We start from the raw sequence: 17,900 nt of genomic DNA, 5'->3' as shown, positions 1-17,900 counted from the left end.
CCGACCCTTTAGTAGATCTATTTCCTGATACAAGAGCTGGTTCCCCCCGGAAGCAATTCCCCTCTCTGATTAGCTGACCCCTGCCCAGCAAGCTGAGATCAGAGGGGTGCTGCATCTGTACCGACAGCTGTTTTCCAGTGAGCCTGGATGCACTAATCTGACTGTCCACCGAGTGCAGACAGGATTGCACCTGCCTATAAAATGTTCCCCCTTCCGAGTCACAGGGAACACTGCCCAGGACTTGAAAAGAGAGGTCAGGGACATGCTGGCTTTGGGGGTGATCCAGCCGTCTTCCAGCTCTTGGGCCTCGCCGGTGGTGCTGGTCCCCAAAAAGGATGGGTTGATCCGGTTCTGTGTGGAATATTGGAAGCCCAGTGCCACCACTGTTTCTGATGCCTGTGCCATGCCCAGGCCTGACAAGCTCTTAGACAAATTGGGAAGCGCTCGGTACCTTACCACTATGAATCTTACAAAGGGCTACTGGCAGGTGCTGCTAGATGCAAATGCCAGGCTGAAATCGGCCTTTATCACCCCTCTGGGGCTCTATGAGTTCCTGACCCTGCCTTTCAGCCTCAAAGGGGCACCGGCCACCTTCCAGCACCTGGTGGATCAGCTACTGAGGGGGATGGAGAGTTTTGCCATGGCGTATATTGATGACATCTGTGTCTTTAGCCAGACCTTGGAGGACCCCATGTCCCAGGTTAAACAAGTGCTGGACCAACTCCAGGAGGCTGGGCTGATCGTAAAGGCTGAGAAGTGCAAGGTGGGGATGGCTGAAGTATTGTACCTGGGCCATTGGGTGGGGAGCAGCTGCCTAAAGCCGGAACCAGCCAAAGTGGAGGTGATCAGAGATTGGCCCGCTCCACAAACCAAAAGCAAGTCCAAGCCTTTATTGGGATGGTGGGGTACTATTGAAGATTCATGCCCCACTTTAGCTCCATAGCCGCCCCCATCACTGAGCTGTGCAAGAAGGGAAAGCCAGACAAGGTGGTCTGGACCAAGGAGTGCCAGGGGGCTCTCTGTGCACTGAAGAACGCTCTGGTCAGTGACCCAGTTCTGGCAAACCCAGACTTTGACAAGCCCTTTATGGTGTTCACCGATGCCTCAGACACGGGACTGAGGGCAGTGTTAATGCAGGATGATGAAAAGGGGGAGAGACACCCCAATGTGTATCTGAGCAAGAAGTTGCTACCCCGGGAGCAAAACTATGCTGCCATCAAGAAGGAATGCCTGGCCATGGTGTGGGCCCTTAAGAAACTAGAGCCATATCTCTTTGGGCAACACTTCACCATGTACACCGACCACTCTTCCCTGACCTGGCTACACCAGATGAAAGGAGCCAACGCCAAGCTCCTGAGGTGGAGCCTGCTCCTGCAAGATTATGACTTGGACGTGGTCCATGTGAAGGGAAGTGCCAACATGATAGCGGATGCGTTGTCCCGGAGGGGACCCTGAACTTCCCCAGGCCACTGGTCAGAGTGACCCCGCTCAGCTCAGTCTGGAAGGGGGGAGAGATGTGACGCAATAGGGAGTGGGGCGGATTGACCTGGGAATATCGTCTAGTTTTACTGGGACTGTCCTCACTGGGGATGGGATAGCAGGGGATGATTTTACTTGAGAGTTACCTGAGCTTGTAACCTGAGCCAGGACAGGGGTGGTGCCAGGTGACACCTTTGCCCAGGAACTAAGGGAGGGGAGGAGCCGGGGGGAGGGGGAGAGAGACGGCTAGAGGGTGTTTTGCTTTCAGTTTTGGGCTGGGTGGTGAAACGCAGGGAACCCCAAAGCTGGAGTCTAAGCTCCCTAATCCCCCACCCCCCCGAAGGACTTGACTGTGAGGGGTCCAGGCTGTACCTACAAGCTCTGCTTGGGACTGCATTCCTGTCGTCTAATAAACCTTCTGTTTTACTAGCTGACTGAGAGTCACGGTGAATTGCAGAAAGAGGGGTGCAGGGCCCTGACTTCCCCCACTCTGTGACAACATGTTTTTTTCTTTTTTACAGCCCATATAGGAACTGATGGAATGAACAAAGGAATGAGATCTTTATGATCCCGGGCAGATGTTTTAAGGATCTCTCATTTAGCAAACTGAAGAAGAATGCGTAAGCTGCACATTAAAAAGCAATCAGCCAATTTGATTTTGTGTACTGTTTTTTTGCAGCGAGGGTGTTGGCAATGAGGGAGACAATGTCAGAGTGGCAATTAATCCCTAAAAGAAGGTGCGCTTCACTTTAGCCCAGGTTGCTGAGCAGCAGCGTGGATTCAGATCTCTTTGTTAAACCAGGAGGACTGTGCTACAAAGTCCTGGTGTGCTGCTTTCATCTTTTATTCACTGGCTGTTAGGCCCCAGGGAGTGAGATGTAAAAGAATCCTTCAGAAAACCTTCATCTCTAAGGGCTGGGCTACACTGGGGGGGGGGGGGGATCGATCTAAGATACGCAACTTCAGCTACGTGAATAGCGTAGCTGAAGTCGAAGTACCTTAGATCGAATTACCTACCGTCTTCACGGCGCGGGATCGATGTCCGCGGCTCCCCATGTCGACTCCACTACCACTGTTCGCGTTGGTGGAGTTCCGGAGTCAACAAGAGCGCGTTCGGGGAATCGACATATCACGTCTAGATGAGACGCGATATATCGATCCCCGAGAAATCGATTGCTACCTGCCGATACGGCCGGTAGTGAAGACGTACCCTGAGTAACCCTTCCTTGCAAATGTCTTAGGTCTTACTACTCCTTTGAAAGTATAGATCTTGCATCTTATAGAGATAAACACTACAGGCCTAAACAACAAGTTGTGCCTCCCAAATGTTCTCCAAGGACACAAGGCTATTTCTGCAGTAACTGCACACACAAAGCAGCTGCTGCTTGGTATATGTGAGCGAAATCTTGAGGTTTGAAGCAGGTTGTCAGCCCATAATGGGAGTCAGGCTATGTTGCTACGTGTGCTGGCATAAAACTTGGCAGTGTGTAAAGCAAGGGCTTTCTTCCATGAACTGCATCATGCTTTTTAGCTTCAGAATAAACGGAGAGGCTGCTCTTTTTCTTCCTGCTGAGGAATGGTTTGTACCCGATTCCATGGTTTCTTTCTTGTCCCCAGACTGGCATTATTTTTTCATGATAGATGATAGTTCGAGGAGCATGCTCTGAAAGATAACAAGAGAAAGAGAGAATGAGACTGAATGGTCTTAAGGAAGACAGAGAGGTTTGGTTTTTTTAAACCACTGTTACTAACCCAGGTTCCCTCAAAATATGGTTGGAACTTTAAAAAACTCTGTTTGTTTTAACACATTTACATTATACATTAACACATATATTTAACACATTTACATTATACTACCTTTTGCAATTGTAACAGAAAAATCCCTATTGTATTTATACATAAAAGACCAAGTTAATCACTGCTGTAACTCTACTGAAGGGCCCAAACCTGCAGGCCCGATGCTGGAAACGTATAAGCAAATGAATGTACAACTTTTTTGTAGGTTTCCTAGACATGAATGGACAAAGCTACACTCAGCAGAGCTCCAGTTTCTAAAAATCAGCCTGATCTGTATTAACATACACATTCCTCAGACAGGAGAGCCCTGAGTGCCAATTTCTTATCAGCCCACAAGTTTGTCATTTTGAGCCTGCATGGTCTGTGAGCCTGCCGGATGGCTAGTTTAATTGATCAAGTAAACTGTACAGGCCCTTGGTACTTCACCTGTCTTCATCGCAAACTACACTGGAGCACTCCTGGGCAGAGTTCACTTTGCAGCATATAAATAATCCAGAGCATTCAGGAATTAGGACAGTCACACAGAAACCAACTGCATGAAAAATAACAGTAAGAGCTGATGGAGGAAAACAACCATAAAAAATTAATGTTTAAAGCTTTTCCAGCATCTGAGTAGAACAGAGCGACTTTGCTCAGTTTCTCATCCCAATGCTATGTCTTGAGGGGGGCTTAGCTGGCATAGTCCATGCTGTTCTAAGTATCAAACAGACCCATAACATTTTAATATACAGTCATTTCCATTGGGTGGGTGACCATTTGTGTGTACTGAAAAGACTGTAAGAGTCCAAGCTGAATAGCTCTCCGTTCCCCACTGGGTAATTACTGTGAGGGCTGTAAATCGACCAAACATAGTTTATAAACATAAGTTTATAGTGTAGACATACCCTTAGCAACTAATGGGATCAAGCTCAAATAGAGCATGTCTACACTATAAACGCTATCCCATGCATTAGCTCCTCTTTTCTTTATCTTCGTTCCTGATGTATCCCAGTCAGAAAGGGTAAGGGATCTTGCCCTTCCACTCATGACTGCTTGGAAAGTAAATTTCTCCTCTCTCCCCTTCTTCACTGTTTCAAGGGAGAATTCTGATACCTCATTTTCTGCTCCCCATTGAGAAGTTTCAGATAACTCCTATGCCATGAACCAAATAGCTCCCAGTTGCCTGGCATTCAGTGCAGACAAGCATATTGCACTTGCTTGCTCCTGGACACAGCCATGGGAGAAGTTCTACTGAAATCAATAGGCCTCCTTATAAGAGTAAAGTTACAGGCATAAAGGTTTGCAGGATCAGGTCCTTCACTGGTCCACTTTGTGGCTGATCTAGTTAATATCACAGTGAACCCAAAGGTTAAAATATGACTAGTGTAGATAGTAAGGACTGACGCTTCAGCAAACCCTCACTCATGAACGTAATTGTATTGAAGTCAGTGGGTCACTTCGCAGTGACATCAGTGTGACTGCTTGTCCAAAGGAGGACTACTGATGTGAGGAGGTCTTGCAGGATCTGGCCCTGAGGCAGGATTCCATTTTCTCCTCAGTTACATGGCTGTAATCCCCCTTGATTAAAATGGGAGAGGGGGGAGTTATAGCTGTGTAACTGAGGGCAGATTGGGCCCAGAAAAGCTAGGTGTACATCTTCCATGTGAGTCCTGGGCAGGGGTTAAAATGGAGCCCTATCCATGTCCCGATTGCCCTGCTGCACTGCAAAGGTTCTGTGGGAGTGATGAAATTCCTCACTACTGTGGTTTTGGAACCTCTGAGTCTGATGGTTCATGTTGACATCAGCATCCACATAGATGACAAACTCCCTGAGTCAGCTGAGGATTTCATGACAGCAATGATAGCCATGAGACTATCTTAGCTTGTTGCAAGCTCACTCATACAGCAAGTCATGCTGTAGTTGTGTTTGGTGCAGGTAAAGGCAACTGAAAATTATACCTGTGTCATAGCCTGAATATTCTCTCTCAACTTTGTGGCTGTAGCACTTCTCTCCTGTCAGAATGAAGGGTCCGTTTTGGTGGTCTGGCCCTATAGGGTAATGGAACTAAAGGATTTTCAGAGAGCTGTGAGGGAAAATGTTGTTTCTCCAAAGGATTGCTCTGTCCAGAGGATATTTTAACAATCTTTTGGCCTTCCCTACGATGTCCCCTTGATGTACTCTTCCCCAGGTTCACTCTTACAGCTTACGTTGGTTTATGAATCACCTCTGACAAATGAAGTGATAGGGTGCTCATAGTAAAAGTCTTGGGTAAAAGCTGAGTAAAGATTTTTAAAATTCGTATGCCATGGCTGTGCATGAAGCAAAGGAATGGCTCTTAATCTCTACCAGATTTCAGACAGGGGTTCTTTAGACAGCTTGACTAATCTGGACTGTCTCTGCTCAATGGCTGGTCTGAGTCCCACATTTGGTGATGAAATTTATTATTTTGCAAATATAATTGAGCTGATCCAGAGCAATGCATTAGCATTCAGGAGCACAGAGCTGTATCCCAAGTGGCAAATTCAGTTTAGGACAATATTGCTTAGAGGTACTCCAGACGTTGAAGAACTTTGTGCTACATCTGTGCTTAAGGTCCAATTTTTTCCTGACTGGTGAGGGCCCATAGAGAAGTACTAGGAAGATGCTCCTGGTCTTCTTGACACTCGTCAATCTGTGTAGAAACTTGTGTTTGGCCAGGAGACTGCACTGGTTATATTGGTCAGTTATCTCCTCCTGGTAATGGATAAAATCAAGCATCTATGATAATATTGCTAGTTCTGCCAGCTGCCTTCAATAACATTAATCATGGAATGTTGTTGACTCTTATGCAGTCCTTAGCAGCAATGGATGGCATTGATTCTTTTGTAAATTTAAACTTTTTTATCTGAGAGAGAGCTCAGACAGCAGTTGTAGGCAATTGCTTTGCTTCTCCTAGGAATCTCAAATATGGGGTGCAGCAGGGTTCTATCTATAATGAGGGGCTCCTGGAAGGATTAATGGGGCAAAGACTGATGTTTTCAGATGCAGATGATAACCAGCTTGGTTCTATCTCATCCAATTGAGGTGATGTTGCTGAGTGCCTTAATCAAAATCTGGTAGAGATTAGGGCATAGATGAAAGAAAAAAAAATCTACTGCGACCTATTCCAGCCAAGATAGAGGTGGTGGTGGTAGTTTGGGGAAGTAATCATAAAAGACAGAAGAGATAATATCACCCCCTTTGTCTGAGGGTGATTTCCCTCCAAATTAGGAATTTTTTTGACCAATGGCAGTGCAGAGTGGCGTAGTATATTTCTGGCTGTTTAAATTGTTGTTTGAAAATGTATTTAGGTTTTGTGCTGTGTAGGTTTATCAGGTTTCAGGGGGGCAATTCTTTGTCTGGATTATTATTTTAAGTCATTATTAAACAGAAGTAGAAATAGACTTTTTTGTACTTCAGTTTAAATTTTTTAAATGTTTTCATTTTTGTTGTCTTATATTAAGATCAAATAATTAATCTTCCCAATGTTCCTGTTGGGGAAGTAGGTAAATAATATCATTTTTTAAAAACTAAACCTTATTGTATGGTAAAACTCCCATTGATGTAAATGGGAACAAAGTTTGGCAAATGCTAAGTACTTTTGACAATTCCAGCCATAATGTATAGAAACCATAGGGATAGGGAGGCATTAGACACATTATGGTATAGTTTTTTTTATTTCCTAGGGCAATATATATAATATATATATTGGTGCATTGGAAGATTTTGATTGTTCTTCATCAAGTCTCTTAGCAATATTTATACCAAATTGCATTTGCTGCAATAGTGATCAAATTGTATGTAACAGCATGTCTGCCTTGGGATGGCATGGATACATTGTGGGCAGGAAGTGACAGATTAGCTGATGTGTGTATACAAATTTCAAAATGCTGGTGACATTCACACAGATAGTGATCCATGAAGGGTGTTTACCACAAACACTGGCATGCTGAACAAGGTGTGCTGCTTTCAAGAACATTGAAATTGTTTGGTTTTGCAAGTTGAATGTATTTCTTCAGAAGACCTGGCCCAAAAGGCAAAATAGCAGATACTGTCATGTCCAGTATTTAAGAATGGCAGGCAAGGCTTTCATTAATTTTCATTAAGATGTTACTTAAATTCTGTCCTGTTTGTTCTGGTTTTACTGTTTACCTTTTAAATAATCCCATTCTATTATATTCCAGTCCTTATGCTACACTTATCATCATAGTATCTGAATGCCCACTAGTAGTGCATTAAGCAGCATGACTAACATCTGTTATGTGTTGTTTGTTCTTTCATCCTCTCTCCATGGGAGAAGAGTGTGCAGTGGAGTATCTTGTTTTGGTTTGTTTTTTAGAAATATGCCTGTTGCTATGTATTTATATAGCAAGGTCAAAGACAATGCACTTTGTACTTGTAATGGGAGGTTTGTCATTAGTTCCTGAGGGAGTTCATTCCCCCAACAGATAGGTCCCTGAAAAAGCTCTGACTCTCCTGCACAGATGAGCTTTACCCTTATCGTAGAAAGTCCCACTGTGCCAGAGCATCATAGTTGTTATTGGAGTAGTATGCAGTTTTTCAGATATTCTGGGCCCAGGCCATAGATCTCGTTGAAGATAAAGACCCAGACCTTGAACTTCATTCAAAATTCTATGGCAAGTCACTGTGGGGAGCAGAGGACAGGTATGATTTGCTTGTGATAGTCTGTGTTGCTGAGGAGGAGAAAAGAGACCTCAGCCTCAAGCAGACATAGAAAACCAGCGAGATGGACTCTGAGCCCTCTCTTCAGGCAATATTGGAAACAACAAAGGGAAAATGATGATACTGTATTTAAGAGAATGAGAATTTTCTTCTGTATGGTATTTGTTGTTTGTCTATACATTATAGAGACTATGGCACAATTGAAACTGGCGGATACAAATGGTAATGTGCTGAATAATGTACAAATATACTTTCTGCTTGTTAGGCAGGGGTTCAGACATATTTTTAATGTGTAAAAAGGGTAGTTATTAAAGAATAGGGGAGAATGGAATGGCACGTATTAGAGGGCCCACAGTGTTTTGAAATTAAGCTTGGTTTCTTTTAAAATCATTTTTGCCTCAGATGGTATAAGATAGTATCTGAAGGTCTGCAAATCCATACTTACTGGAGTATTCCCAGTGAAATCTGTGCCCCTCTCCCCCAATGCCAGTGAGCCCGACTAAGGGTTTGCAACTGCTGAGCTTAAATTATTTTAAAATGCAACTTTGTTGGCATCTGGATCCAAATTACAATTGTTTATTAAAATCGAAAGTAAGCAAGCTAGTTTCAGACAGCTTGTGTGGTTACGGAATATGAACAGTTGCTAAATATGAAATTACCCACTTGCTGTATTATTCAGTGTTTTATGGCAAAAAAAAAATACCTAATCTAGTAGAAATTTTACATTTTTGATAAAGATTTAACAATCTAATTTAGGCAATGGTTTAACCCAAAGTTACAGTCCAAGAGAAATCCTGCCCCCTCAAGCTGAGTGGAATTTTCTCATTCATTTCAGTGGGGACAGGATTTTAGTTTAATTTCTTGTACTGGAATGAACCTCTACTAGGATATGGTAAAATCCTTTAAAGATCAATTGGGGGATATATTTATATAGTTTAAATATATATGAAACCTCAGTGACCGAAGCCAATAAAGTGATGAATGATCTGTTACTGATAATATTCACTTTAGAGGCAAAAGACAATCCCAGTTAAGCAGAGAGATAATTTGATTTGAAACCTCCAGGGATTGTGAGGGATGTATAGGAAATAATGGCGTGTTTTTCTTTTCAGTCCCTTTGTCATTTACCCATTAATGGCTCTGGCCCTCTACTTGCATGAGGCCAGGTATGTCATTTGTTACTGTATCCACACAACTCCCCAGCCACAGCCTGGCCATCCTGAGGCCTGGCCTAAGGCTCAGACACCTTCCAAAGAGCAGTAACTCACACTAGAGGGCAGGACACTTAGGTCGACTTACCATGGACATTCTGCGTCCCATTGCAGAAGGGGGTGGTGGGGTGATGGGTGGGCTGCTCTCCTCTCTGCATTTGGCTTCAGAGCTGGAGCCATTCCTGGAGTCGGAGCTCTCCGAGTCACTGGCCAGCTGGCTCTCGGACAGCACCCTGGACAGGAAGCTGGCCTTACGATTGCCCTGATAGTGCCCGCTGTCCGGAGAGTCACCGCGATCGTCCCCATAGTCTTTGCAGCTGCCTACCCGGCTGTGTTTGCGGAGTACATTGCGGAGGGCTTGGGGAATCTCCAGCGGACCGGAACTAGTGGGAGTCTTGGCCTGCTGCACGGGGTTCCTGGGCGGCTCCGGGATGTGCTGTTCACTCCCTGGGCATCTCTCTATGCCCTGCTGGGGCTGCTTGTGGGTCTCCTCGCTGCTGGAGGAAGGGTGTCGGGATGGCTGTCCCAGGTGCTGGTTGGGGAGCTGTCTGTAGTGCTGCTCCCTCTCCTGGGGGTGCTCCGGGTGCTTGTAGAGGCGAGAGACCTGTCCATGGTGCTGCTCGCTTCTAGGCCTGTCTGTGCTGCACCGGCGCTGCTCAGCACCCATCCCTACTGCCCGCTGGCACTGATCAGCAGGTGCCTGGAGCACTTTGTATCCTTGTACTGGGGGCAAGTAAACAGGCAGCCCACCCTGCTGGTTTGGCAAAAGTTTATAGCTGCTCTGAGGGGAGGAATTGCTCATGATGCAAACTTGCTGCACCACCGAGTTCTTCTTCAAGGTGCAAATGCTTGTCTCCTCTGCCATCGCTGCCTCTCTTCTCTGCCTTCCATGCAGGGTCTTCTTTATCTTCTTTATCCCCAGGTGGATAATCTCTAGGATGTTCAGGAACAGGGAGACGGCTGCGATGCTATGCATGAAAATCATAAAGATGGTCTTCTCTGTGGGTCTGGACACAAAACAATCCACCGTGTTAGGGCAGGGAGGACGAGTGCATTTGTAAAGGGGATACATTTGAAGCCCATATAAAAGATACTGACCTATCATAAAGCCCACTTCCACCGCTGAGCGGGTCAAGATATGCAGGACGTAGGTGCGCAATAGGGACCCTCTCAAGGGCGCTTTGTTCACCTTCTTCTGTTCTTCTAACTTCCTCAGCTCCCTCTCCAATCTCTTGTGCTCCTCCAGGACCGGCTCCAGCTCTTCCAGCTGGGCTCTCAGATGGGTTTTCTTCTTCTGCCTCTCTTTCTCAAGGGCCCTAAGTCTATAAAGTGCATGTCCCATGTACACTAGGGATGGGGAAGAGACAAAGATGATCTGAAGCACCCAGTATCTGATCAGAGAGATGGGGAAGGCTTTGTCATAACAGACATTGCTGCAGCCAGGTTGCTCAGTGTTACAAATGAATTCAGACTGCTCGTCATCCCAAACATCTTCAGCAGCCACTCCCAGCACCAGCATCCGGAATATGAAAAGGATAGTGAGCCAGATTTTTCCCACGATGGTGGAGTGAATGTGCACTTCCTCGAGGATGCTCCCTAGCAAGTTCCAATCCCCCATCATCAGAGGCTCATGTCTGAAATGGAAAATCCCATGTCATTAAAGCATCCCACATTAAGCTGCATTTCTATAGGAACTGGAGCTTTTCAGCTATGTTCAGTTATGTTTTTTTCATATTTCCTTATGATACACCCATAAGGGAAGAGATTTTAAAAGTTCATGAGTTTTCTGATCAATGGCTCATTAATACACACACAAAATTAACATCATATCAAGGAAGGGGGTGAGAGATGCAAAAGCAAGAGAAGTTCAGAGAAGGGCAACTAAAATGATTAGGGGTTTGGAACGGGTCCCATATGAGGAGAGAATAAAGAGGCTAGGACTTTTGAGCTTGGAAAAGAGGAGACTAAGGCGGGATATGATAGAGGTATATAAAATCATGAGTGATATGGAGAAAGTAGATAAGGAAAAGTTATTTACTTATTCCCATAATACAAGAACTAGGGGGTCACCAAATGAAATTAATAGGCTGCAGGTTTAAAACAAATAAAAGGAAGTTCTTCTTCACACAGCGCACAGTCAACCTGTGGAACGCCTTACCTGAGGCGGTTGTGAAGGCTAGGACTATAACAGCATTTAAAAGAGAATTGGATAAATTCATGGAGGTTAAGTCCATTAATGGCTATTAGCCAGGATGGGGTAAGGAATGGTGTCCCTAGCCTCTGTTTGTCAGAGGGTGGCGATGGATGGCAGGAGAGAGATCACTTCTTAAGATCATAAAATGCTCTTAGAGGCTGATTTCAATGATAAACTTTTGAAGCTGTTTCCTCACTTATTGGTTTACATCACATCCTTACTATTATTGAAGCAGTTGATTTTCTTTTTCATATCATTGTTCATATAATCGTGCTATAGCTGGCAGCAGCTTCACCCACTCAATTTCTGTAGCAGTGGCTCTGTCTTTGAATATAGACAGCTACGGCAGTGTGGCGGGCAAACTAAGCTCATTGCCGGTACTTTGAAAAGTAGGCCTGACATGACACTTTTATTGCTAGTACCTTACCTCCGTCATAGAGCCTCTCAGCCCATGGCTTCCTACCAACTATGGGAACAAAGATGAAGTTTTCATGTAGGCTCCAAACCTGCACCATCTGAGCAAATTTCTAACTGTACACCTGTGGGTAGTCTCATTCAGTTCAACAGGAATACTCACATGCAAAGAATTTGCGGGTGAGGGGGGAGGCTTAGATTTTATTAGGGCAAAGTCTTACTGAAGTCAATGGGGCTTTGGCTTGATCACTAATTTTAGGATTTGTGAGTATCTTTACAGATAGACTGGGGAACACAACATGGGTGATATCAAGATTTTTATCAGTGAGTGTGGGAAAATTCATTTAATTAGCTGAGGTCCAAAGGCCCTTGTGCTCTTCACCAAATGGGACATAAATTCTGCAACAAGGGCCCTTGGTTTCTGAGGCACCGCAGTGCAGCCGGTTATGGAAATTCTGTGGGAGCTTCATATAAGTTCCCAAATTGATATTTTAAAAAAATTTAATGTGAACATGGATGTTATATTCAATAGCACTTCCCTTATATTTCACTAACATGGTAAAATACTGGAAGCCACTGGAACCTCATCTACACTAGGGATCTCACTTGTGCTTATACCAGTTCAGCTGAACTGATCCTAGCGCTGGTGGGAATTTTTTGCTAAAATTCTTTAGTGTAGGCAAAGTGGAAGATGTACAAGTGTGGCTTTTACAAGCCTGAGACTTTGAGATTATGTCCGAATGTTCTTCCTTTATGTTCCTTCTCTCTCATACAGACATTGTTTAAATGAAGTTATAAATTGTTTTTCACTGCCAATGTTGAAGAACAAGTTCTGATAGAGCATCCTAGGAGTAGAGAACATCTCAACCTTTGGAGAAGGAAAAGCAGGTGGGTTTAGCTGTGTAAGGAACCTAAGCCATATTTGGTTTTAGGCTTGAGTCACTTTAGTTGGCCAAATGTTTAATGAAAGTTCGATTACTAGGAGATGTTTGAAGCAGCTTTCTGGTTCGTAGGCAAAAGGTTATTAGAATAAGGTCATCCACTTGCCATAGACTTTGCACCACCTCTTAGAGTTCTTTTCCCAGTGTCTTAACTCACTGTCATGTGGATGTGTGGGAATGTGTGGGTAAGTAAACACTGACAAGATATTAATTATATTTAAACAATGAAGACAATGATGTCTTGGGCCTAAGTGAAAGTCTGTCTATCATTTCCTTAACACATAGTACTTTCTTGTATCCTGTTTTCAAGAGACATACATCTGTGGTTATTGTTAAAGACATTCACACTCTAACCTAGAATCTTTGATGTGACTTCAAAATCAAGATGCCAGGTCATTGGCTCACATCAAATTACAACTACCAGCCTTTAACATCTAATTGGCCTGTGAAGATATTGATGTATCCCCTGAGGCGGAGTAAGGACATTGATCACTACAAAAGACTAAACTATGTAGACAGAAAGGGAGGGAGGCGATCTCTTGCATTAACAAGGACACCCAGAGTTGTATATCCTGTTTTCTTCCCTGGACTGGCCATCCAACGAACAAGAGGTGAAAGACTCTGACCATCTGCTAAACCAAGTCTGAAGTCTACAACTGAGAGAGAGGCGAGACCAAACTCTCCCTCCCCCACATGCAAATAATCTTCATTTCATCCTAATGATACCAGTAAATATCAATTTAGTGCCAAACTAATACCAATCATGTGAACTGAAGATTTTAAGAACGTGTGAAAATCCTTCTGCAGAGCAATTCAAGATCACTAGAATAGTTCCAAGTCCCATTAGTACAAGTTTGTGTGTGTGTGTGTGTGTCTCTTTCTCTTTGTCACTAACTGTTCCCCAAAGAAGACACTAAACCCCTTAGTCTGTTACCTACACAGCAAGAGATCTCTGGGTTAAATGAGTGTCGTTCTAAAGATGCAAAGTATGGGATTCTCGAAATAATTTTGTATTTGTGTCAGACCTCCAGAAAGATGTGGGCATTGTGTTCAAGTGGGGTGGGGAAACAGATTAAATAAACCACAGTTTGATGTAGTTTCTGTGAACAGTAAAACTCAACAAGAGAAAGCCAAAGGAGGAAGTTACTAGGAAATCATTCTAAGAGCTGTACTTCCTTAAAACCAAGGCAAGAACTGGTCTTTGCTTTTAACAGATGCCTAGCAAAATTGCTGAAATCAAAGGGAACAGTTTTATCCCCTTAACCTTCCTGTGACATACTAAGAGAATTGTTTTCCTTAATTTGTTTATTATCATTCGATTTAGTTCCTTATTGTAGTAATTGGCGGGCCAGATAAATTAAACCATCAAGGTATTGCTTATACTTTAATTATAATCTTGATTTGATGATTGCATTTTTATTGTAAACTTGATAATAAGTTAAATTAGCTAGTGACATTTTGCTTAAACTCACATTTGTTTTCTAAGTGCTTGCTTAACCTTTTAATAAATGGATAAAAGATCAGCTGTAATGGTTTACCTTCCAAAACTTCAACACAAACAAAATAATGTATGTAGAGATAAAAGGTGACGCTATTAAAATCATTCCTGAACCATCATACATTTGAATTATTTATAATAACACCCAATTATCCCTCCAAGTGGGTCTTTAAAGAAAGCAGGAGGCAGTGGGGAGGGGGGAGGTCTTGAGAGTGGTATCTGTCTAACCATAGAGATAACACAACCAGTAGATGGTAGAAATGGTTTTGTGCTGACAAAAAATGAGAATTCTGACAATGGCTCATTGTTACAGTACTTATAGTCTTGGCTGAAAACTCTCACTAACATGCATTATACTAATAAGCCACATTCTTTCAGTCTTTCTAGTCATCTTCACATTTCTTATCTTCTTTGGGCCGCTCTTTCAGCATTTCCAGCTGCTCTGGACTTTGCTTTTCCTTCTACATCCTTTATGGTTAGAGATGACTGGAAAACAAGAATTTCATTTTCATGGAAAATGTTTGAGATTTTGGAATTTGTTTTCATTCCAATGTGGAATGAAACAGACATTTCAAAAATGTTGAATGAAAAGTTGAGTGGGCGAGGCTAAGCACCCTCACCCTCCAAGATTGGAACAGGGATTGCAACGTCGGTATCCCACATTACAGGTGAATACCTTAACCATTCAGACACTTGGCTATTCTGGTCCTTTTCTCTAGCTCTCTGATTTAGACCAGAAATTCTGTCCTGAACCTGAGAAAGTTTGTTTTCCTGACCATTTGAATCCTCACTTGAACTTTCCTCCTGACACTGAGAATTTGTTCAGGAAACCTAATTATTCCTGGTATTCTCTTAGCTTTCCTGATGTATCTGGGATACCTTCTCTGCTCCACTCTGTTTTTCCAGTTATCCACAAAACCAGAGACATTGGAACTCTTCAGAAGAAAATAGTAATGAATTTCCCCCTCTTTGTGGAATACTATATGGGTATTTCTTATGCTATATAACAGATTTCTATTAGATTAACTATATTACTATATAACTTCAGAATCCACAGAAATCTGGGGAGAAAAGGTTTGGCAAATTCTGAAACTTTCACTAGAAAATGTTACATCACAACCTTTTTTAATGGACACTGTATGACCTATTTTTCAGATCTTGCAAATGAGATGCATAGTCTGTGAATTCAACAACAGTAATGCCATGTTAGCAAACACCCCTAGACCTCAGTGAATTCAATCAAATTATAAAATATCCAGCAGTAAAGTGGGAGATCCAGTGATACACCTAATCACAAGCTTCCACTCCTAAGGCATTCAAAGGGCTGTGTATTCCTTAGTGGTGTTTGCTGATGGATCGGATTTTGTTCCTGCATAGCTTCCCTGGAAAGGTGATTTACCCTATGCAAGGTGCAGCAGTGAAACTAAGAAATCTTATGTAACATTTGCTGGGTTGCAAGAGCCTGTTCTAATGCTTGTTGAAGTCAGTGGGCTTTGGATCAGGCCCTAAGTGAGGTGCTGGCTTGTAGATGCAACAGCAAAGGGGAGACAAAGCCTTCTTTTAATGCCAAGAAAGAAGAGGCAGGGGAAACCTAACATCTTTCTAGCAGAGGACGAATAGCAATAATGTCCTTTGGCTAATGGGAGGCCAAAGCATCCATTCTGGGGAAGACATAGGGGGCATGAACATACTGCCTTGTCTCTGGCAAAGCATTTGGTTCTTAGCTTGCCTTTGCCAGTATTTAAATAGCTGTATCCTAGACTCTCTGATATAGTTCACACTTTTACTGCTGATATTATCTGAAGGCCATTTACTTGAATGGCTGGGTTGGCAGAACAACAATGCGGTTTATATGGTGAAGGCTCTTCCTGCAATGGAAAAACTAGTCTTTTAATGAAAACCATCATTCTGGAGAAAAAGCTAAAACCGTTTTAAGACCTAAAATGAAAGGATCAGCAATAGTGTTGCAATAGTAATTTTCCAGTGTCCCTAACTCACTTGCTTTCAGTGGTATTATCTGGGCGCCTTTTAACAATCTGATCTTTAATATCAATCTCAGAGTCGAAGTAGCGGGGTGCGAAGGGAAAATCACACATTTAAAGATATCCTCTTACAATACAATGGTGAGATTTTTTTATTGCTTTTTCTTAAATTATGAAAAGTACTATAGCTATTATATATCTTGGACATTTCTAATTACACTTTTTGAAATACCAAAAAGACTCAGGTAACATTACAGACTGGCCAAATGTGATTTTTATTTTTATATTAAACCTTTAAAAGTCATGCACAAAAATTATTGGGGAAAATCAATTTGTCTTCGGGGCGGGGGAGGGAAATGAGTTTGTCTGGCATTTTTTATTGATTTCTTTTCTAATTAAATTTTAGTTTGATTCTTTTACGTAATTAAAAAAAATCACTTCTCAGTTGAATGTGTGTCAGAGTTTTGTCCACTATGATATGCAAAGGCTGAGTTACAAACTGGTTAAATTCTAATAGATATTTTAAAGATACAAGTATTGCCATGGACTGCTGTTATAACCTATCACTAAAGTATTTACAAGATCACTGCTGATTAAGTTACCAGCTTTTCCGAAGGATAATTTCTATGCAAAAAGTGAAATATTAATTTACATATTATTTTTCTGTATTATTTCTACGTTTTACTTTAGATCTCTTCACTTCAAGCACATACACGTATCTGTCTGCTCCACACTTTCCCCATACATGAGTTAAGATGTTTTTCTGCTGCTTACCTTATGAGAAATGTCTTGGTTATTAGTAGCTTAGAACATTACAGATGGATTCTAGACTGTTGCTGAATGTTATAGCCCAGAGAGCTTCCTTTGAAATTGAGATTCTTTTCATTTGTTTGTTTGTTTTTGAAGACCAAAAACAGAGATGTGGAACAGTTGGCACGCTGAACACAATTCATAGTTCTGTGAAAGTGAATGCTGGGATCACTGAGCCAAACTATATATGCAGAGTTTGATCAGCTGGTGATGGCATGGTGCCCCTAGCCAGACTGATCATGCAATTATTTTAGTCAGTGGCTTCTAACAAAGCCATGTCCCAAGGCTCAGCATGTACTTCATACTTTATAACGTCCCTGCTAATTATTTTATTCAAATCCACAAAGGCTATGCCTCCTTGCTGATCCGATTCATAAATGAAAGTTTATTTTGTAAAATGAATAAATAACCTCCATTTACTGTGCTAGAGATTCATATGTTTTCTTTACATTCCATTAGTTTCCATGTGAATCAATGGTGAGTGATCAATCGGTCATGTCCGATTTCACAGTCTGTTGCCTAGTGAGTTAAATTAGCATCTGTTAGGGGGCTACTTTGAAACTATAGGCAGTTGAACATGGATATATATATTAAAGTGGAAACCGGTAAAAGACTATTCAGAATCTTTTGTTAGCTACTCAGTTTTCCTGACAGTTAACAAATTCTGATGCTATGCTTGTGATCCAAAGAGATCCAGATTCTCAAAGATGCAGTGTAAGGTGCAAAGTTCACAATGGTTTTCTGCAGCATAGTATATTCTCTCTTTTTTTTTTTACCCCCTCCCTAGAGTGGACTATTTCTTGAGAGAGGTTCTTATGTGGATCACTTCCCACTTCAGTTTCACAATCTCAGTTCCACAATGTCAGTAATATTTTCCATGTATTTTTTTCTAA

At 42.5% G+C, this 17,900-nt stretch overlaps 1 protein-coding gene across 1 annotated transcript; it reads right to left on the bottom strand.

The window, feature by feature from the left end:
* Positions 1 to 2,927: 2,927 nt before the first annotated feature.
* Positions 2,928 to 10,786, bottom strand: GJA10 (gap junction protein alpha 10). Its single transcript, XM_045010296.1, has 3 exons — positions 9,257 to 10,786; positions 7,770 to 7,968; positions 2,928 to 3,142 (listed from the first exon to the last, which is right to left on the bottom strand). The coding sequence occupies exons 1-3, from the start codon at positions 10,784 to 10,786 to the stop codon at positions 2,928 to 2,930; spliced, it is 1,944 nt and encodes a 647-aa protein (XP_044866231.1).
* Positions 10,787 to 17,900: the final 7,114 nt, after the last annotated feature.

The sequence above is a fragment of the Mauremys mutica genome, chromosome 3 (genome assembly GCF_020497125.1).
Source record: "Mauremys mutica isolate MM-2020 ecotype Southern chromosome 3, ASM2049712v1, whole genome shotgun sequence".
In the NCBI taxonomy this organism is placed as follows: domain Eukaryota; kingdom Metazoa; phylum Chordata; order Testudines; family Geoemydidae; genus Mauremys; species Mauremys mutica.
Note: the sequence above shows the minus strand (reverse complement) of the source record. Positions and strands in the feature narration are given on the sequence as shown.